At 36.3% G+C, this 22,563-nt stretch overlaps 1 protein-coding gene across 1 annotated transcript in view; it reads left to right on the forward strand.

Moving 5' to 3' along the window:
* The window catches only part of AGMO (alkylglycerol monooxygenase), a 178,440-nt gene that overhangs the window by 152,040 nt on the left and 3,837 nt on the right, over positions 1-22,563 (forward strand). The window contains exons 12-13 of the mRNA XM_042816867.1: positions 9,626-9,682; positions 20,368-20,445. Of these exons, the coding sequence (XP_042672801.1) occupies positions 9,626-9,682; positions 20,368-20,445 (135 nt within the window). The remainder of the gene's footprint in view (positions 1-9,625; positions 9,683-20,367; positions 20,446-22,563) is intronic.

Raw genomic sequence — 22,563 nt, forward strand, 5'->3', positions numbered from 1 at the left:
CAATCCAGAGAAGTGGTAGGCTGGTATTTGTCAACTTTGTCTTAACAAGAAACTAGCAGCAAAGCTCTATCACTGCGTGAGCTCCAGGGCTGGCTGTCCATTTTCTTTTTAGTCCATTATATTTTTTAACACATGAAAAAAAAAATTACATCAGATCCTAATCTCTTATCAATAGAAGACATTGGTTTTGATTTTAGCTTCCAAACATAAGCGTTATGTTATGATTTTGCTGTCAGCACATGCATTTTATTAAGGGGTGTAACACTAAAACTAGTCAAGAGAGAACATGAAATCAAACAGAAATGCATTCTTCAATGGGGAGATAGGCTACTCTGTTCTTTATTTTTTTTCTAAGCAGTCATTAAAAATCTGGTTCTGAAATCTTAACTTTATCAGTTGCAGATAGGAGAATGGAAATATGTGTGGAGAAACTCTTTTTTGAATGAGTTCCATTTTCCCATAACTCCACTTGGGCCGCATGATAAAATTATCAATGAAATGTCCTAATTTGATCCTTAACCAAAGGGATGTTGTCCTATGAATCATCTGTGTTTGTGGGAGGCAGTGCTGAAGCTAACAGAGCAGGAATGGGACCCAGATGTTTTCTGGGAAGCTAGTTGCACTGTAGGCTGTGTGTATTACCTAACATAGGCAACCATATGGAAGAAAAGGTTGGAAACATCCCATTACAAGTCATATATCACTGAGCTGACAGCCAGGATTTCAGCTTGTTTTTATTTAAATCATAAAAGCAGCTGCTCAGCTGTCCAGCTGTATTAAATTTAACCCTTTTTCTGGCAAATGACTTTTGTTTTATGAAATGGCAGCCAGACTGTTTGGTGAGCTTGCACAAAAAGCCAGGTTAGAGGGTCCTGCAGTAACCTGTACCCAGCCAGAAGGACAGCAGTAAGGCAGGCTACATCTGATGCTGGACAATTGTGTAGCCTCACAATACACCTTAGTTACCATTCTTAGTTACCAGTAAGCCTTATCCTGGAGAGGTTACGTAAAAAAATATATGCATAAAGAGAGAATCTGTAGATTTTTTTCCTTTTATCTTGCTTATTGTTCAATGAGTGCACACCTTTATAATGAGACAATACTTTGTGTTTTGTAATTATTATTTTTTTTCATTTCTCTCATCACTTTCTGTTTTCCTTTTCCATTATTATTGCCTCCTTCTTTTCTTAATTTTCCCTTTTTGCGATATTCCAAACTCTGATTCATTGCCTCCTTACTGTACAGTGTTTATTCTTTTCTGTATCTTAAAAATATTTTTTTTTCCTATAGGTTTTATATTTATATATTTAAAAAAAAAAAAAGAAAAAGCAAAAAAACCAACAAACAAAAAACAACAACAACAACAAAAAACCACCAGGAATGAATAAACAAGCACTTTGCAGAAAGGCTGTTCCCTTCAGTCGGAAGCAAATTCTGGCCTTCAAATTAATCCTTCTCCACATGTATCTCAAGTAGCTTAATGATTTGTTATTTTTTAGCACTCTTTTGCTAAAGAGACTTTTACTGAAGCCTAACAGTTACAGTTAAGTAACAACCATATACAGTATGTAGTACAGTATGTAAGTACAGACTTTAATTTCCTGTGCAGAAATCTGTAGAAGAAATATAAGGAGGATCCAGCATAATACCAAACCGGTTTAGTAGTTTCAAAACACTAAAGCATACTAAAATAGTTTGTCTTGTAGTTCTTGCAGGCTGTAATATTTATTCTGTATTACACCTACACTGCTCACCTCTACGTCTATCTACTGTTTTCTTTTCTTTCTTCTGTCAGAGGTTTCTGGAAGTTTTCTTATTTTACATTCTTTATATTGCAGACATAGTCCTTTCAGAATATTTGAGAAGGATTTCTTCCACATTCATAAATCAGAATCTGGAGTGGTATGCTTATGCTAGCAATTAACTAGCTAAGTATTTGATAGAAATATTTACATCCAAATTAATTCTCTCTTCCTTAAACTTAGTGAACGCATAGAGAGCTTGGCAACACTTGCTTTCAGCTAGTACTTTCTTTCACGAAAGAACTGATGTAAATGCAATCACTAATGACTGTAAAAGGGAAACATCACTTCCATTTTTATGGAACAGAGAAAGGAAGATCTGGCGAACTACAGGCCAGTGAGCCTCACATACATGCCTGGGAAAATCATGGAGCAGATCATCCTGGAAGAAATGTTGAGGCACACGTGAGTTGAGGAGGTGATTCAAGACAGCCAGCACATCTAAACTAAAGGCAGATCATGCCTGACCAAACAGGTGGCCTTCTATGATAGAGTGTTGGCATTGGTGGAGGAGAGGCGATTGATGTTAACTACTTAGGCTTCTGTAAGGTCTTTGACATGGTCCTGCATGACATCCTTATCTTTAAATTGGAGAGATATGGTCATGAAGATTGGATTTTTCAGTGGATAAAGAATTGGTTGGAAGGTTACAGCCAGAGTGTTGTGGCTGTATGTCCAGGTGGAGGACAGTGATGAGTGATGTCCCACAAAGGGTCCATCCTGGGACAGCTCACTTCAAAATCTTTGTTGATGACATAGGCAGTGGGGTTGAGTACACTCTTGGCAGGTTTGTGAACAGCACCAAGATGAGCAGGGTAGTTGATACGATAAAAGAGTTGCCATCCAATGGGACCTGGGCAAGCTTGAGAAGTATACTTGTGTGCATCTAAAGATGTTGAATAAGGCCAAGTACAAGATGTTGTACTTGAGTTGAGGCGATCCCAGGTATGCGTGCAGACTGGGAGAAGAACTCAGAGAGAGCAGCCCTGCAGGACCTGGAAATCCTGATGAATGAGAAGATGGACACAAGTCAGCAATGTGCACTTGCAGCCTCAAAGGCCAGCAGTACCCAGAGCTGCATCAAAAGAGTGGGACAGCAGGGTGAGGGAGGGCATTGCGCCCCTTGACTCTGTGCCTGTGAAGCTCCTCCTGCAGTACTGCATCCAGGCCTTGTGTCCCCAGTGCAAGAAAGATGTGGAGCTATTGAAGTGGCTCCAGAAGAGAGCCACAAAGATCATCAGAGGTCTGAGGCACCTCTCCTATGAAAACAGGCTAAGTGAACTGGGCTTATTCAGCCTGGAAAAGAGAAGGCTCCAAGGAGACTGTTGACTTCCATTATTTAAAGGGAGCTTATAATCAGGAGTGATAGAAACTTTTTACACTGTCTGATAGTGATAGGACAAGGGGAAATGGTTTTAAACTAGAAGAGATTTAGATTAGATTTTAGGAGGGAATTTGTCTTTCAGAGGGAGGTGAGGTGCTGGAACAAATTGTCCAAAGAAATTATGAATGCTCCATCTCTGGAGGTGTTCACAGCCTGAATGGATGAGCCCTTGACGCCTGATCTAGTGCCTGATATAGTCTGGTAACCCTGCCCATGGCAGGAGGGTTGGAACTAGATAATCTTTGAGGTCCTTTCCAACTCAAGGCATTCTGTGATTCTGTACAGACACCAAGTGCTTAGTAGCAGTATCAAATTCCTGTTGGTTTTGGAAAAGATGTAAAATCAAGAACTTGCATTTTGATAAAGCGCAAGAAAAAATGTCCTTACAGGCCTCAGGTGGCAACAAAAAGGTTCACCATGCACAAGTACTATCAAAGACAGCCAAAACACAGCCCTCTTGAAGAAGATGTAACTTATGTAATAACATTCTTTTAATAATTCCATGTAGTTTCTCTACATCTTGAAGATACATTTTTCTTATTATTGTAATACTTTTTTTTTTCTCCTGTTTCCCTTTCTATCTCTGTAGCTTATTCTTCTGAAACTTTTAGCCCTACTGAGGCTATCATATTTTTGTGCCTATAACAGATAGCCCGTTTTCTGCTAAAGACTACTATTGTGACTTTCCAAGATTTTGATCTCTGTTTTATCTACTCCATACTCACTGTGTAACATAAGGTTTAAATCCATGTTGAATAAGACTAAATTTTTTCTTTCAGATTGTTATTCAGACTTCTGGTATCACATTAACTCCCCACACCAGTGTCCAGCCTAAGGCAAATAAGCATTTTCCTTGCACTTAGTATTAGTAATACTCCACCACTAGTTATAATTACCTCCCAGAAAATTCTGAGGGAGAATTCTTCACTTGTACCTATTCTCCTTTCACTGAAACACTCTTTCTTCCATCTTGCAGCAGTCTTTTCTCTGTGTGTTCAGTAGCATTTGTTCCTTTCTTGAGAATAGCAAGGTATCTATGAAGAGAGTGATCTGCCTCAGTTCATACCCATTTACTTGATCAGCAAGGCATCTTCAACCAAAATAAGTCTGGAGAATTAAAATTCTTCAGGGAACATATGGAAAAGACTTTTCTGAAATGTTTTACTCTCTGAATATGGCAGTTTTGATGAAAAAAAAGTTTGTTTGTTTTGCAGTTCAGAAAGCAAATGGCATCCTGGGCTCCATCAGAAGAGGGGTGGCCAGCAGGTACAGGGAGGTGATTGTTCCCCTCTACTCTGCTCTTGTGAGGCCCATCTGGAGTACTGTGTCCAGGTCTGGAGCCCCCAGTACATGAAAGAAACAGAGATGTTGGAGAGGGTCCAGAGGAGAACCACAAAGATGATCAGAGAACTGGAGCACCTCCCCTACAAAGACAGGCTGAGGGAGCTGGTTTTGTTCAGCCAGGAGAGAAGGCTACAGGGTGACCTCATTGCAGCCTTTCAGTACCTAAAGGAAGCTGACAAACTGCGGGGGGGGAATCAACTCTTTCAAGGGTAGATAACAGCAGGACAAGGGGAAATGGTTTTATGTTGAGGGAGGGAAGATTTAGGTTGGATGTCAGGGGGAAGTTCTTTACAGAGAGAGTGGTGAGGTGCTGGAACAGGCTGCCCAGAGAGGCTGTGGATGCCCCGTCCCTGGAGGTGTTCAAGGCCAGGTTGGATGGGGCCCTAGGCAGCCTGGTCTAGCATTAAATGGGGAGGTTGGTGGCCCTGCATGCAGCAGAGGGGGTTGGAGATTCATGATCCTTGACGTTTCTTCCAACCCTGGCCAATCTGTGATTCTGTGATTCTGTTTTTATGGCTATCATGTATTGTCCTCTGACTTTCTGCAAGATGAGTTCTATTTACATTGCTTATGAATAAACATTTTGCCTTAATTTTATATTGGATTTGGATTGACAGTCAATCAAAGAAGCATGAGCTTCTTTTCCTTCCCAAACGTGATATGTTACCTGGGTATGCTCTGCAGGTTGATATATTCCTTTTGAACTTTCATTTTTCCTGTGTTGCAAAATTCTTCAAATCACTGTTGCTCAGCCAAGTAGTGTGCTTTTCCTCACTTGTTTATAGGCTGTTGTGTACAACTAAGGCCTCAGACTAACCACTAATTTCAAGGCACAATTGTTTGATGCCTCATTAGATTTATTTGTTTTGTATATTTTGCTGGTTATGATTGTCTTGTTTCTTTTTTGTTTGTTTGTTTTCTTTTTGGAAAACATCTACATGGATTACCTACTAGCCTGCTTGACTAGCTTGGCACATCCAAGGCTCTCTGCAGTGCTTCAGCTCGTCAAGGGGCAAAAAGGTCAATTCTTACAACACAAGAGGCAGCTTGAACTTGTAGCTAAAATCTCATCTCAGCAATTCGACCTGATTTTGCCATGAGGTCCTCCAGGTGGCAATGTAGACAAACAGGTCAGAGTGTGTGTTTAAACACACAAAACTGAGAACATCTGAAGTTTAGTTTAGCAAAGCGAGCATTTTCATTATGCTTAATATGAAATAAGATAAAATCATTTGGCAGGGCTGCTGAGTTCATGTAAACGAGTGCTGAGTGTAAAACAAGAAAGACAAATGTGGTTTATGCAATCCCATTATCATCATTAGTTCTGTCATAGCTAAGATTAAGAGATATTTTTAATTTAAAAAAAAATCATAATAACAATAATTAAAACTGAAGCCTCTAAAATTAGTCACTGTTATTTTTTATTATTCGTACTTAATTCTTCACAGTTCTGTATAATGTTTGCTTTTTAGCCAATGTGAAATGCATGCAAAACATTGCTATCATGATTTCATATTTTATGTACAAATTTGGCAAAGCTAGAAGTATGTGCATAGTTATACAAAGTGTATGTGTTTGTGTATGTATACACAAACATATCAGGCAAGTGGAAGATTTTCCCATACACTTATTCATAAATTTTTACTCACCTCAATGATATAGAAAATACTTAAACAGGATTTTTCCCTATTGAGCTTCAGAGATATTGCAACTAAAGCCAAAAACGAAAGCAAGCTCCCAGTGTTAACCACAGGAACTGACTTAAATATCTATTAGCTTTTGTGATTATGTGAAAAGGTAATTGTCTTTTGCAGCATGCCAATCTTACGTATCCTCCAAAATAGAGTGCCCACTTGTTAGCATGCCAGTTTGACAAGATTGGTTTAGAGAGAGGAACTTGAGAGAAATTTAACCTTCTCAATAGGAATTAATTACCAGATGCACTTATTTTAATCACCCTGTGAACTTTTTCATTTTCCAGAAAAGAAAGTCCTCTGGAGTTTTATGAAACAGTACTTGATTGCTTTTTCATTTTCTTGAAATTTTGTACCTGCTTACACAATTTTTTTTTTTTCACTTTAATTTGTATTTTTTGCCATGCTGATATACATACAGAAATCTTAAAGGAAGTGTTCCTAATGCACACATTTAATTGTGTCTTCTTCTGATTTCACCACTATGATACTGCTTCAGCTAAGCATTCCACGCATAAACCTACACATTAAATCTTTTGTGATGGATTTCCAGGCCACACAATTATTTACAGACACCACACAAATGCTCCAAGGGGTAATTAATTAATTTATGTGAATTAATAAATATATAAATTAGTGATGTGAATTACTATAATGGTATGTAATTTATAACATTTTCCTCCCAGAAAATTCCAAAGCAATTTCTAGGCTACACTAGCTGCTTCAGATACTTCAGTGTAGAAAATATATTTCTATTCTGAAATGTACCACTAGATTTTATCCAGAGCATGAAGAGAAAAAGCCAGCTCTGACAACCCGGTATTTGAGGATCTGTAATTCCATTCTATGTGTGCTTCTAAGTGTGTGATAATGGCTTCCCTGGTCTTTCTGTTGTATATAATTATTGAAGATATTGTAATTCTTTTGCAGATTAAAGTTTAGCAAAGCATTTTGGAAAATATTTTTAGGGTTTTTTTATATTCTGTGAGTTTTTCTGGAAAAAAATATTTATATAGTTTCTTATCATTGTCAGAACTGAACTTGATGATTTAGAAAGTTCTTCAATAGAGCAAGAATGAAATTATGAGTATTGTATTTCTTTTATAATGAAGAGCTTTTATAAATTTGGTCTCCAAAGAGCCTGTATTTTTTCATTTCCACCTTTTTGAGGTTATTATGGGATATTTACCAACATACAGCCAGTTCCAAGAGTGCTGCTGACATCTTTGGTTTTTAATTTAGAGAAAATACTACAGACTTGTTATATGAGTAAATAGACCACCTTATGCCACTTTGCTTCAATGAGGCAATTTTTGATTCTTGTTGAATGGAGACATAAGTTTGACCTAGTGATGGCATATTGCAGGTCTTATCCTTTCTCTGTAAGCCCTTTAAGATTTTCTAATCCCTGAACTAGTCTTCCTGCTTGAGGGAGTTCTGTGGTAGAGTGGTTTGCCTGTTCTTGAGAAATTCAAGACTTGCTCCATGTTTACACCAAAGACTGTTCGCGGATAAGAAGGCTGCAAATGTCTATTTGATTATTTCAACTGGAGAATCAGGGTGGTCTTAAAAGTTTAAGCATATGATTAATGTAGATATAATAGAAAACTGAGTTAATAGTATGATGAAGACACATCAAATATTTGCAATATGGCATGACTGAACTTTAGGAAAAGCAGAATCCATAAGAAAATAGCTAAATAATTTTGATTCATAAATCAAAATTTAATCAAATTTCAAAAAAAAAATCAAAAAAAAATCAAAATCAAATATTTTGAGTTTATTCTATTTCCATAAAATCTATATATGACTTGAAATACGTTGAATAAATTATGTCTTCTGAAAATGAATCTAAACATGCCTCACAGAAATGTTGCAAACCTTTCCATGGCTGAGCCATGACAATGCCAAACTGCAAACATTTTCAAATGCATTTTTTTTATGTGAAAAGAGGAAAATAGAATTGATTCGAATTCATAAATTCTTGTCTGTAATAAACTCATCATATCAGTCCTGTACAAGAGCTTCAGAACGTTTTGACAGAATAATGATAAATATATGTTTGGCCTAATTTCCCAGGTACAGGTACGCTCCATAGTTCACATTTGTTTCCTTTTTAATCAACCACACCTTTTACTTAAATCTGTAGGTTGTTTGTTTGTTTGTTTGTTTGTTTTACATTATCAGGATAAAACTTTTAATTTGTTCTTTAAATGAATATATCTGAGTGCGATGCTTCATAGAAGGAATATGGTACTGAAGGGAGGAAATAATTAGTATAGGTCTGATATTGTTTGCATAGTTTTTTAACAATTTCTATAGTGAAAAAAAAACCACAGTATCAGTTTTGTTAAAGATGTATAAATGTTATTTCTTTAACTCTCCAATTCTTCTACTGATCATATTTCAGTACCAAATACAAACAAATACAGGAATCTTCAGATTGAATTAATTCAACAAACCATTGGACACAGACAATTGCAAAAATGTGTAAAATGTATTTTCCGTTTTATAATTATTTCTAGTCTTTACTGTGCATGTGTGTGGGAGAAGAACGTTATTATAAACCCTGTCATGGCTTGTTTTAGGATGTTTATGTAATTCTGTACCTTTGCCACAGGCTACTGTGGAAGATGATAGTCGAATTCAGTCTGAGTGCCAACGCCAGTTTACCAATATCACAGTATGGGTTATGACCCATAGCACAGTTAAGTATTTTGATCCAGGACAGAGTTCCTTGGTCTAGATCAGAAACCATGGATCAGAGTCAGTGGTCCCCCCAGAAAGCTATTCACACAGCTAGAACAAACCTATACATTTAAATTATTTCATTGTGTGGGCTTAGCAAATGAAAACTTGTGTTTCTTCCTTTAAAAATACATCTGTGTCCACACATGTTAGTTCTTTTTCACATTTCTCCTTTTTTTTTTTTTTCCTGAATACATTTACATAGCACCACAGCCTATGGTAATCCTCATTATATACTAATCTGTGGATAGCTCATCTATTTCTTTTAATGTTGTCAGTGGAATCTAGAGGTGCTTTAATTTTATGAACCAATTAGTTTCTCTTTTATTCCAAAAATTGTGTTATAATAACTCTCTGAACATGTTATTATAATATCAGTAGTAAATCCCTTTAGATATAGACTAATCTTCCTTCAGGATCTGACAATAATTTCTTTAACAATCGGGATATGACTCAGATGCTATACTCCAAATTGTCTGTAATAACCTCTCCTCGGGTCCTATTATCTGTCATCACTATAGATGCGCCTATACGTTTTCTATAAGATTATCTTGTTGCTAAGCTATTTTACCCATCTGGACATCATTTGTTTTATGATGCAATATTTGTTCTCATAGCAGATAAAAAAAAGTGGATTTCTCTCTGTCTTTCAGGGTTTATCCTGTATTTTTTATGTGAATATTCCTGTAGATTTCAGTAACACTACTACTGTGAGTAAAAGTTGTAAAATTAGATCTTATTTCACATATATCTGAATTTGTCAGAATTATCTGTACTTCTGTAATGCTGTTTCCTTTCATTCTCCTGCTTTAATGATTTTTATGATAACACATTTTCCGTGTTTTCTGTATGATTCAGTACTTAAGTATGCTGGCTTTAAAAAAAAAAGGGGGGAAGTAACGTTCTATTTGTTTAGTACTGCTGATTGATTTGACTGATGTACATGCATAACTGCAAAATACTTTTATTCTGGCAGTGCTTTAAAGACAAAAATAGAGGATGCTTTCAAAAAAAAAGTGAATAATTTGTTCTGAGTCAGTTGAAGTATGGAAAAATAATACAAGAGTGAAAACAGCAAAATCTTGAACAGCTAAACATTGGAAATAACTAAACTAAAACTGGAGACAAACATGCACTATTACTTAGTAATTAAGTTAAAGCAAAACCTTTAAGTTAAAGCAAAAACTTTAAGTTAAAAGCAAAACCTCTTTGATCCTTATTAAACAAATGAAAATTATGATATTGTTATTAAAATAGTTAAGTGATGGAATTTTACTGTCACAAAAGCACACATCTTGGGCAGCCACCTGACATCTTTGAAGATTTCTGTCAGTTACTTTGGGGGAAAAAAAAGCTATATTGGTTTCTTTTCTGGTGCTAAGCTAGCAAATGCTCTGTTAGATGACTTGGAAAAGAAAATGGAAAGGTCAGGAGCTGTCCTTTTGTAAGTGCAATAAATGAGTTACAAATGAGAAAGTGAGACAGGGAAGAATCTAGTTAGTGTATATTACAGGCAGCAAAATTCCCAAGGCTCTTTCCCATGTGAACAGTTTGAGACAACACGTTGCTCAAATACAGTAGCTCTTTTTCATAATTTGTGACTTACTTACCTGTTTGAACTCGTTGACTTTTGGTGGCTTGGTCAGGTGAAACCACTTTCTTCCTCTTATTCCATTCCTCAAAGATTTTATACATGATCCATCTTGCCAGTGGTTTCTACCTCTAGGAGGGGAGGAGCAATTTGCACAGTTGAGCTGTGAGATCACCACTTGGAGTAAACCTAAATTCTTTTCCTTGTAGCTTAGAAGTAGCATATCTACCAGTCTGGATTTCACTTCATTAGTTTTAATGCTCCCCTGGTCTGAAGTAAGCACTCAGAAAATATCTTAAATAATACTTTTTTGCAGGATTTGTCATGCCAAAGCTATTGCTCTGTCTGGGAAATGCACTGACTTGGATAGCTTCTTAGCCATCAGCACAAGAACATTCACAAGATAGTTTGATTGACGAAGTAGATCTGAGTGCTGTGTGGGGATGGTGATCAAGATAGAAGCAAAAAAAAAAATAAAATACTTTGTTGGGCTGAATGTAAATGAAGAGTCTTGTTGAGTGTAATGGAAAGGAGAGGGAAAATCCTGAGGAAGACTGGCCCATTGCAGTTCAAATAGTCTGCCCTGAGTCTTGAAGTAAACATCATTCAGACATCTTATAGGAAATGCCTTTTTGATTGTCTGATGAGGAGAATCACTACTTTTATAGGGCTGCTCTTTCCCAGAGCACTTTACAGCTCTTGATGGAAAGCATTGATATTATCTGCTTGCTTCCCCTGTTGACAGATGTTTCTTCATTTCACAGAGATTGTGACAGAAGCCAAAGGCACTGACAGAGCACTGCAGGTAGCAAGCAGGTGCAGCTGTCCGCAAAAGCAAATAAACTGGTGAAGTGTAATCTTAACTGAAAATGTTGATCCACTGAGCAATGACTAATCATTAAATCTTATGTTATCATATAATCATTAAATAATCATTAAATCTTAAGTCTTATATGATGTTCTGTTCTTTACATATCAGCTATAGCTATATACTATCCCATTTTGATGTATATTAATTAGCTGTGCTTGAATTGGGCTATTTTTTTGCATTTTTTCCCATAATACTTCAGAAGATGCTACTGGAGAAAAAGTTTGAAGGGAGTCAATCTAAGTGCTATCAAGCATCAATACAACCTGTTTGGAAGAAAAGGATATACATTTTACCTACTATATATATGGAATGATCATTGGTCCCCAATATGTATAAGAAGTTAGCTAAAGATAATTGTTTAACAGTTACTATGCAGTATCATAAGCTGTGTTTTAATGTAATGTGGTTTCAATGGAATTTAGGAGATAGCTGATGTTATATACAATTCTGGTCCAAATCAGTACAAAACATAACTTAGCCTGTGTACTTTCGTTGGCTTCTAGAAGTTACACTCAGGATAAATACTACCCCACAATTCAAAATCAAAACCATATTGTGACATTCAGCCATAGTCTGACTGAAGAAACTAATCTTCTTCCTGAAAAATGCATAGAATATATATACTATCTACATGTTTGGATTTCTCCGTGTGTACATGTATGCATAATGCACACTTCTATGTATTTTATTTTCAGTAAAATACAGTATCTTTTTCTTTTCCCTGACATACTCTCTACTTTCACAACTAAGGTGTGTATCCTGATCAATAAATTTCTGCCCAAGAGAGGAGGATGGGAGCATTAGTACATGCTCTCACCATTTCTATAGTTTGAAATTCACAAAAAAAATGCTTGTTGAATATGTTTAACTTTCAGATAATCAGTACCTGTGCTGCCAAGGATTATTGAAGGCAGCTGGATGCCTGCCTCTATACTCCCCCCTTCTTGGAATGGCTGCCAGAACAGGTAGTCAGAAACGGAAAGCAGAGAAATATTTAAGCATCTGTGCTCTCTCTCAGGAAAACAGCTGTGGCTTCCATAGGAAGCGTTCATTTTTTCCCATCAGCCAAGACTCTGGATACCCCTGGGTCCAGTTTTGGCACACTGAGCCAAGTAGGATGCAGTTTATGGCTTAAAACTTATGAGAGAAAACATTCAGACAGTCCCATCCCTGGCAGAACATTGAGAGAAATTCCCTAGGCTGCAAGCCACATGTGGGCCTCTGACCTTTTATTAGCACACCATGGGAGAGGTTAACAATTGTTGAGACTTCAGCCCTCCCTTTGACATACAAATTAAACAATACCCAGTAGTCTTTCCAAGACAGAATCGTATTTAGGGCACAATATCCCTTTTAATCTAGAATCCAACATGGGGGGAGGGGAGAAACAACAAAACCTTAGATTAGGAAGATGATATATTTTTATAAAACTGAAGTCTGGATTGATATTTTTTCAACATTGTATAATTTTCACCATATAGTGAATTGAAACTTTTTTAAGCCAAAGTAATCATGAGATGGAAACAGTTTCTCACACGATTTTTAGCTCTTCAATTGGTCAGCACCATGAGCTACGGAGCTAAGGTTGCTCAATAGCTGGAGCCATATACAAAATACACTCCATTATCTGATTTTTAAAGATGTCCATTGTATTTATCCAAGCACATAACTGTTGAGAAAAAATACCATGTATTCAGAATTATTGATATGATGTTTGTCACAGAAAAAATGCCAAATCTGATATGTTTTTATTCTATCTGCATTACTGCAGTGAATGAAATTGTCTTAGATTTTAGTGAGATGGAGGTTAGAAAGTACTAACTTTTGGGGGAAACAAATGCTTTCTCTGTTTTTCACCTAATGAGCTATAAACATTAAAATTCTAATCTATGGCAAAGAATGCAAAACGAATAACCCAGCATCCCAGACTTTTACTGTAACTCTTTGAGTATTCTTTCAGAGTCTTAGACAGATGATTTCGACCATACAGTACCATATTTTTTTGTGCAGAGACTGTACTGTGCATAAAATATGAGCAAGCAAGCTCATGCTTCTGCCATCAGTGTTTTCAGCTAAAGAACCAGTGGAAGTTGATCTTTTCCCATCTTCTTGATGGGAAGCAGGTTCAAATCTGTCCAATGCTAGAAACTGGAGAGAAAAAAAAAAAAAAAAGAAAAAAAAAAAGAAAAAGAAAAAAGAAAAAAAGAGTAGCAGCAGATTTTACTTTTCATCCCCTTACTAAAGTGACAACCACATCTGAGAATTAAGATGATGAAGCATGGTTTCTGCAAAAAGTGTTTGCTGAGTAGTGGTTGCTCTATGAGCTAAGCAGTCTCATCTTTCTTGACTGCTGTTGGCAAAGCAGATGGTATTAGCAAATGTTAGTTTGAGATGAAGAATGCCTTTGTATTCGTTGTGAATAAACAGAAATGCTGCACTAGCAGGGAGTCTGCACTGAAGGAGGATCAATTACAGTTATGCCATAGACACATGCCTGTATAACCATTTATATACCTTTCACAGCTTCCTTACATAGCTGTCTCTAATGCAGTACCAGCATTCCAGGCAGCAGGTCTTTTTGTTATTTTCTGTGAAAATCTTAGATTAAAAAAAAGATATATATATAACCCTATTTCATTACCTTCAGCAGTACCTTCTTTTCCTGTTGCATTATTCTTTCACATACCAGAACATTAATTTCATTGCTTCTGAGTTTTATTTTCTTCAAGGATACACAGAAGAATTTCTTCAAGCTTCCTACAAGTCTACTCTTCTAAAACTTTTATAAGTTTTATTTTCTGCTTCCGAACTATATCCAGTTAATCTATATTTTCTTTAAATGCTTCACCAATATGGAGCAGGCAGGCATGGTTACTGTGTTTTACATGAAACATTTCTGTTAATATCTACCAGACTGGTATTGACGTCTTTTTGTATCAACACTGTAAGGTTGAGGCATTTTTTGTTTGTGAACTACTTCAACACTCCAGGTCTTTTTTTTCTGATGTACTCCTGGCTTTTTTGCAGGTTTTGTGTTTTGTTTTGTTTTGATTTGGCTGTTTTTCTTTTTTAACGTTAGAAATAGGCATGTGCACACCTATATTTTTTCTCTTAAATTCTAATTTCAATCTCATTTTATAATATAATAATTGATTCATTATTTCTTTCCCACTGAAGGCTTTTCCTTCAGGTTAGTTGTGTACCTTCCATGCTGAAGTTTCATTTAGATTGTATTTCTTTAGTTTTCCTACTAGAAAGTCTTGATGAGTAAGTAGGAAGATCAATGGCTTAGCCTATTTGAATACAGCTGTGGTTAATATTGAATATAGCAACTTTTACATTATCAAAAGATAGTGAGATTTGGGAATGTGAGTTTCCCAGAGAGAAATAGAAATGATAAGCCAGAACACAGAGAAATTTTGCTGATAGTATGGCAAGAAAGTGACACATCAGTAATCAGAAGGAGATCTGTTTTTTTTTTTTCCATGTACAGTAATGAACACAGGGCTGGAGTGACCTCAGTGTTTTTCTTTTCCTTGGAACTTTAAAAGCAGTCACATTTTACTGCTTCTGGCCTCAAAAAGAGGGTTGGCCAACATGTTGGGTGTGTTCTGTCTATCTTTGACTTGGACGTGTATCTTCTATGGCAAGATTTTTCTGTATCATTGCGTGTTAATGTATTTCCTTTACTGAGAACAGCCTTCTATGTGCTCCATCCTTTTGATGAAAAGATTAATTTCTCCTACAGACATATTGGCTTTTGAAGCAATCTTTGTGTCAAATGACTTTTAGCCTTGATCTCTGTCTTCCAGGCTTCCTTGAATACTTTTCTGGTAGTTTTTTGTTGTTTTCTTTTGTTTGTTTTTCTTTTTCCCACTGTACTGGAAATCCTTTCTGTTTCTGACTCAGTTGTTTTATCCCTCTCTGCAAATTCCTGTTCCCTTCTTTCACATTTGCCATTAGTCACAGTAGCAAGCTTTTTCCCATCACTTCTTTTTAACATCTGCAGCAAAGTTTTCTTGTCAGTGATCTAATGTCTGTGGGTTTACAGTTAAAAGCTGGGAATTTTTTTTTCCCTCCACAATGTGAACATATTCTGATTTCAGAGCTTGTACCCAGTCAGCTTTCTCATAACAGCATATTTAGCACACCAGCCATCAGAGATATTCCACTCTGCAGCCACCTTTGCCAGAGAGCTCCCAGCTGACATTACGCTCTTGGTTTTGTTCACCATCGCCAATGCACATACACACAATAGCCACACTCTGAAACAAAACTCATCTATGTAGAAACATATTTTATGTTTGTTAATGATGGAGAGATTGGACACAACTTTTTCCTAAGATGGTGTTGTATTAAAGTGATATAAAAATAGAGGGCTTACAGGAATTCAGTTATTCCTATGGGTGCTTATCAGGTGAATGTTGCACAGTGAGGTAATGAGCAATCCAAATTTCAAAATGTTATAATTATAAATTTTCTTCATGTGTTCAAAGTGCAATAATTTTTTTGCTTTAATGTTCTTTTAAGTGAGCATGATAGCTTCAAGGGCAGGTCCACCCTGTCCATATTTTAAATGAATTTGCCATCTTTTAAGTAAAAAATTACTGCACCACAGAAGGATTAAATATAAAGTCACAGTACCTATGACTTTATAAAAACAATAATTTTACTCTTACCATGTACAGCAATATACATGTCCAGTCTAGAGAATTGCATTATAAAGCAATCGGTTCTTTAAGCTAAAGGAGAACAATTTAAATTTGATTAAATGTCAGATTACTGCAGTAAAGTATTGATTAAAGGAAAACAAGCTTCATATTTCAACAAGGGAGTAAAATACTCTCTTTACATATATTTTAGCTTATATTTTATAAAATTAAACCTTTGCAGATATCTCTTTTACTCTCCAACTTGTGTTTGAGCTATAAGTTGTGCAGTCAGATGTATGTAATTGTGTTACAGCTGCTGACAGGCATAAAAGTAATTGAGATATTTCATCTCAATAGGTACACTTCCTTTTTAAATGTTTTAAAAAATAAACTCAACAGCTTTGGCCAAACTGGAACAGAACTATCTCAAATATTTTGTTTCTGCACTGAACAGCTATTAATAACTCTTTCAATCTCATTTGGCCTTGTAACCTGCAAAAGATTAAACCAGTATGCTTACAGACTGAGATATTTCTAAGATTTGTCATCTTAACTTTCTGAAAGCTTTATTTTTAATTGCCCTTTTAAAGTATGCTAAGATTTTTTTTTTTTTTTTTGCCTATTGTTTCTCAAATTTGAGAGAAAATGAAAACTGAAAAAATGCAGGCCTTTTCATTAAAAAAAAATATATGTAAAGTTTGGAATTAAGTTCTAACGCTGTTGATCTATGTTTTTCAGTACTTTATTGTCAAAAATGTAAAAAGCATAATTTCACTGATTTTCCTTCGAGCATTGCACCCATCAACCAGTCTCATGTGGTAGAGCTAGTTAGTATTAGAACACCAGACACTGAACAAATCCAATGATGCTCATCTCTCTTTTTCACCAGGAGTAAGGTATGGAGCGAGCAGCAAAGAGAGGTTCAGAGTGTGGAGTGAGTTTCCCTAAGTGATGGCACAGTGTTTGGAATTTATGTCAAAACTGTAATGACTGGAGGAGTTTCTAGAGTGGGCAGGAATGAAAATTTTCATATTTTTAAAAGCCTATGAATTCATATATCTTTACACAATTTTTAATTTTAAGAAATACTTTCAAAAGAAGAGCTTTAACCACTACAAGTAAAATCAGAAAGCAAATGCAAAGAGCTGCAAAATGCGTCTATCAGATACATGTTTTTAGGTGTGCATGAGAACTGCTGAATCACAACCTGAACCTCTGATTGATCACCTGAGGCGAGCAATGAGTCAGCCACAGGAGCACAGGTGAAGGCAATTCACCTGTGCTGCTGAAAGGGGTGGAGCCTGGCTCCACTGCTCCTAGAACCATTTAAGAGCTGACTACCAGTGGGAAATGACCTTTTTTGGAGGTTTGCTCTGCTGGAGTTTCATAAATGAGCTCAGGATGTGGGTATGTGTTCCATCTATTTTCTTTTTGTTATTATAACCTGCTTTTCCTAACTCTCTTGTTAATTTCATAATTATAACATCTTAATATTCATTGATTATACAAGGTGATATGTCTTTCATGTGAATTTGAAAGTTTGGTTTTAGTAATATTATAAAGTCGCTAGGTTTTCTGATGTGTACTTAGACATAAACACGGGGACTAATAGGTAGATAGAGATGAGAGCTAATTTAAGGCTGACAAATACAAAAAAAGTAAATTGTGGCTCTTACTTTGTTTCCCAGGATTAGTCATTTAAAAAGGTAATGGCAATGTAGTGGTACAAATTACTGGTTAATGGCCAAGTTGGAAACCTGGAGAATAGCGCTGTGAGCTAAGAATATGTAATAAAGTAGGTAATATGTTTTGTTTTGTTTTTTTAATGTGAGACTTTTAAGCTCAAAAGATGACTGACAGTTTATAATTATTAAACAGTTTTTCTCAGAATTTGTTTTAAAAGCCAGCAAAAAGGTGCGGAAGTTATTTTGGAGCATTGAACATACGGGAAGATTTCAGTTTAACAGAGTTTCACTTTAGAATGCTATTCAAAAAGGCTAAATGTTTTAGAATAATTTAGGTATTTATGCTTTTAATTAAGTAATTTACTGTGGCGAGTGTTCTCAGGTATTTCAGTAAAACATTTTGACAACTTTTGTACTGAAGATCATGAGGAGAGTTTGTGTATGTTAATAAGTGTAATGTTGATACACTACACTTGCATAGCTCAATGCAAGGTAACACATGTGGAAGTTCCTATTTATGGTTGACAGCAAAACTTCCTGGTTTCAGATTTTTGTTTTGCTTTGTTTTGTTTTTGTCCTTTAAGAATGAGGAAAAACATTCAGAGTTCTAGTGTTTAGGTTGTATATTCGTTCTTTGACCCTGGAAGAAAGAAATATAATAAGTAACAATTCAGTCGGACACATATACAAGTGATTTGACAGTCTAGTAGGATTCAAGTTATTTGCTGGCTGCACATAGGCCGCTTTAGATGTGCTTGTGCGAAAATCGCTGTGTGTTTAGCTGAGGGATGCAAGGTGATAGCAGTGCCAGGAAAGTCAGCCAACCTGGTGTTGTGCTGAGACTCTTAGCAGCTTCTGTCCTTGCTAACTCAAGCATCTCTGCAGTGCATTTCATTTCATAGTGGGGATGTTTCCAGCTGTGAAAGCAACTGAAGGATATGTATCCTGTCTCCATATCTATCTTTGCCTTTCCTGGATGTGTAACATAGGACTTTTAGGAAGTGGGGACACTTACAGACTATGTTTTCATGCTTTAACTGACTTTAGAGAGTCACGCCATATTTTAATAAAAGAATAAAGTTTAAAATGTTTAACAGAATCTGAAGAAGATGTACATATTTCTTCTTAATTATTTTCTCATCGTCTGCTAATTAGGAAATACAAAACTAATGGAGTATATCATACCAGCAAGAATCCTTTCAATGAGTGAAGTATTAATACAGTTTTGTGGGGGATAAAGGTACTTGGATTAATTGTGTGTGTGCCAGCAGTCTATTAATACATACTTTGTTCTATGTCTGGGACATACTGAACCTGTGAGATATGAGCTGCGCCAGTAGCCTAAATGTGTATGATGAATCCTCATGGAGAGTTTTCAGACATTCTGCTACTTCTGCAGAAATCTTGGACAAATGCTGTGAAGCTGCTTTTATTGTAGTTCCTTTCTATCCACAGTTCTCTCACCTTCCTCAAAAAATAATAATCTGATTCCCCCTCTTTGGTTTCCAAGTATTGTTATTGCAAATTGTTTACTAGTGCGGCAGTCTACTTAACCTGTTCACTCTACAAGTGCTTTCTATGCCTACTGCTAAAATCATGGTATTTCTCTACTAGCCTTAGACTGCTTATTTAAAAACGTTGCACTGAGAATGAAGATGCATTCAGCTTTTACCCAGATCCTGACATCTTAAAACAGTAAACCTTTTACTCTTTTGAGACATACATTTTCCATCTCCTCTGTGTAGTTCTGCACATTCTTGTTTACAAGTAATCTTGTATGGGGAAGTGGGAAAACAGTGATAGTGTGTATAAAAACTAACTTGAGAAATCTGGGATTGTTTATTTAACCATTTTGTTACTATATTCTATTGTTATATTGTATTTGATATTGACTATTATGTCAGTTTGTTCTCTCCATATTAACTAGAAAAGAATGATTATATACAGAAACAGACTTCTCAATCTAAAAACTATTCTTAATACTCATAATGTAAAATTATTTCTAGTGCTTTTGGAGAGAAAGAATATAGAAAAACCTTTGCAATGTTTAATTTGCAATATCAGTTAAACAGTTTACAGCCTCAGATTGAGAGGGCACATCACTAAAAGTACTAGGCCTATTTTTTATGTGAACAGTCAACCTCATGAATTTTCTGAATGTGCTGGTTTTCATGAACCCACCCTAGAGCTACTTGTGTACCCTAAATATGGTGGATTTGTTGAACAGATACAAACTACCCCCGCAGTGAAATTTGGAGTGAACATCTCTGAGCAGAACCTGAGAAATGTCAAAGAATCATTGAATGATTTAGGTCAGCAGGGATCTGAGGACTTGTGGTTCAAACCTTTTTTTTTTCCTTAAACTAGGGGTGTCTTTGAACACTTGTCTACAATTCTAGACCAGTGTCTGAAGTCTTCTAATTCTGTTCGGATTAAGTCTGCGAGAAAGAAACACAGTGCTGTGTCTAGGCAACTCAGACCTACAAAAGTCATTACAAAAAGAGAAAATGGCAGAAAATAACATTAGTGATCATTAGTAAAGCTAACACGGAATTGGGTGCCTGAATTTAGCTAATTATTTCAAAATGTTTTACAGCTTAATGAACGTAAATCACTCCAGTGGGGATTTGTTGTGAACAGCAGACTCAATCCTGCATTCAGTCCATTAGCTAAGGTATCTTTTTCTTATGAATAGTGTTGTTTACATTTCTGTAGACTTACTCACAGTGGGATCACAAGCTATATGGAAACTGAAAGACTGTAGGGAAGTAGATAATGTAAATATTTGGAAGTCTGTCTTCTTCCAGCAGTCTAGAGAAGAGCCCATAATTAATTTGTAGTTACTTGAACAGATAAATATAACAAGTGCTTGTACTGAGGTGGCAAAAAGTTTGCATTTTAACATTCCTGGATGTGTGCTTGTGAGAAATTCTGCTTTCAACTGTTGCATTCTGTCATAATTGTTATCGTAGAATTGTAGAATCACAGAATGGCTTAGGTTGGAGGGGACCTTAAAGATCAACTCATCCCAATCCCCTACCGTAAGCAGGGTTGCAAGCCACTAGATCAGGATGCCTAGGATCCCATGCCTGGACTTGGATCCCTTCAGAGATGGGGCATCCACAAACTCTTTGGGCAGCCTATGCCAGCACCTCATCACCCTCTGAGTAAAAAATTTCTACCTAAAATCTTGATATTACCTCTTTTATTGTGAAGCGATTCCCCCTTGTTCTATTACTGTCAGACCATCTAAAAAGTCACTTCCCTTGCTGCTTGTAAGCTCCCTTCAACTATTGGAAGGCCATACTTATGTCTCCCTGGAGTCTTCTCCAGCCTAAACAATCATAACTCCTTTAGCTTTTCTTCATAGAAGTGCTCCAGTCCCCTGATCATCTTTGTGGCCCTCCACTGGACCTGTTCCACAGCTTCACATTCCCTACTGTAATGGGGCTCTCTGGCTTGGACGCAGTATTCCAGATGGAAGCTCAGAAGGGCAGAGTAGAAGGGGACAGTCACCTCCTTCACCTTACTGACCACCCCTCTTGATGCAACCAGGATGCAGTTGGCCTTCTGGGTTGCAAGCATACACTGCTGTCTCATGTTCAGCTTTTTGATATATAATAGTATTTGTGGAGGAACTTTTATCAGAGTAAAAACAAGAAAGCATTCTCTTTAAGTTATATTTTTGTTTCAAAATTGACTAAATTAGGCAACTGATATAAATATTTTTACCAAGAGACAAATAGTAGTCAGTTTGGACCATTTGAGAAAGAATGCCAATTTATGTGAAAAATCTAAATTTATCTAAAAATTTGGATAACTGTAAAAGGAAAAAACAAGCAAACAAACTAAAATTTCACTTAGGATCCTAGAAACTTGAACAGAAAATTCAGAGTATCTATATATAAGTTTCATGTTTTTTCCAATATGTTAAAAAAAAAACCTGTCAATTATAGTTTAAGTCTCCTGGTGAAATGCTCTTCTACTGCTTCCTGCTGCCCACACTACTGTCTGCTTTGAATTCTGGCACGTATCAGCTTGGTTTTCCATTACTGACATCTCCTGACTGAACCATTTATTCAAGTGGAACAAACCTTTTACCTCCAGAGTATGTAGCAGTAATCAGAAGAAACTGAACTCCAGCTCCTATAGCAAGTTTCTGCTTGGTTGCCCCATGCAGCTGGCTCTGCTCATTATAGGTCAGCATTGTAGCTATAGAGCCAGCCAGAACTTGTGCCATGCAAGGGAGGATGTGGCCCCTTAATTTTTTTTTCCCTGATTTTTTTTTTTTTTTTATCCACCTTGAAGCATTATTATTTCATGAATGGGTTATTTTCCGTCGAGTACTGGCAGTCCTGACATTGATAGGCAGTGAATCAATACTGTTATAGAATGATGAAGCTGAACTTGTTCTGCAGATCCACAGTGTGCCTGATGTGGTTATTCATTCTGGATGCAATAACTGCAATTTGAAGAATACCCCCACAGGCTCTGACTGCATGCTTTATGAAAATCATAATGAATAATTTAATTAAGAAAGAAGAAGCTGCGTTGCTCTATTTTTAAAAGAAAAATTCACCCAACATGTTTTTTTCATTTTCAGCCTATAATAGCAATAACCATCTTTAGCTGAGAACATTTCCTGGGGCTTAATGGCCCATAGCTGTACTTCTTCAGGTGATCATCATCTCCCAGCAGTCATTAATCCCCTACAAATGCCCTGCATTTCAGTCATTAAATGTGCTTAAGAATGCTTCTGAAAATGAAATACTTCTATATTTAATGTGTCTTC

Source organism: Centrocercus urophasianus, unplaced genomic scaffold (genome assembly GCF_019232065.1).
Source record: "Centrocercus urophasianus isolate 14NV4802_14NV808 unplaced genomic scaffold, USGS_Curo_1.0 seq_16, whole genome shotgun sequence".
Classification (NCBI taxonomy): domain Eukaryota; kingdom Metazoa; phylum Chordata; class Aves; order Galliformes; family Phasianidae; genus Centrocercus; species Centrocercus urophasianus.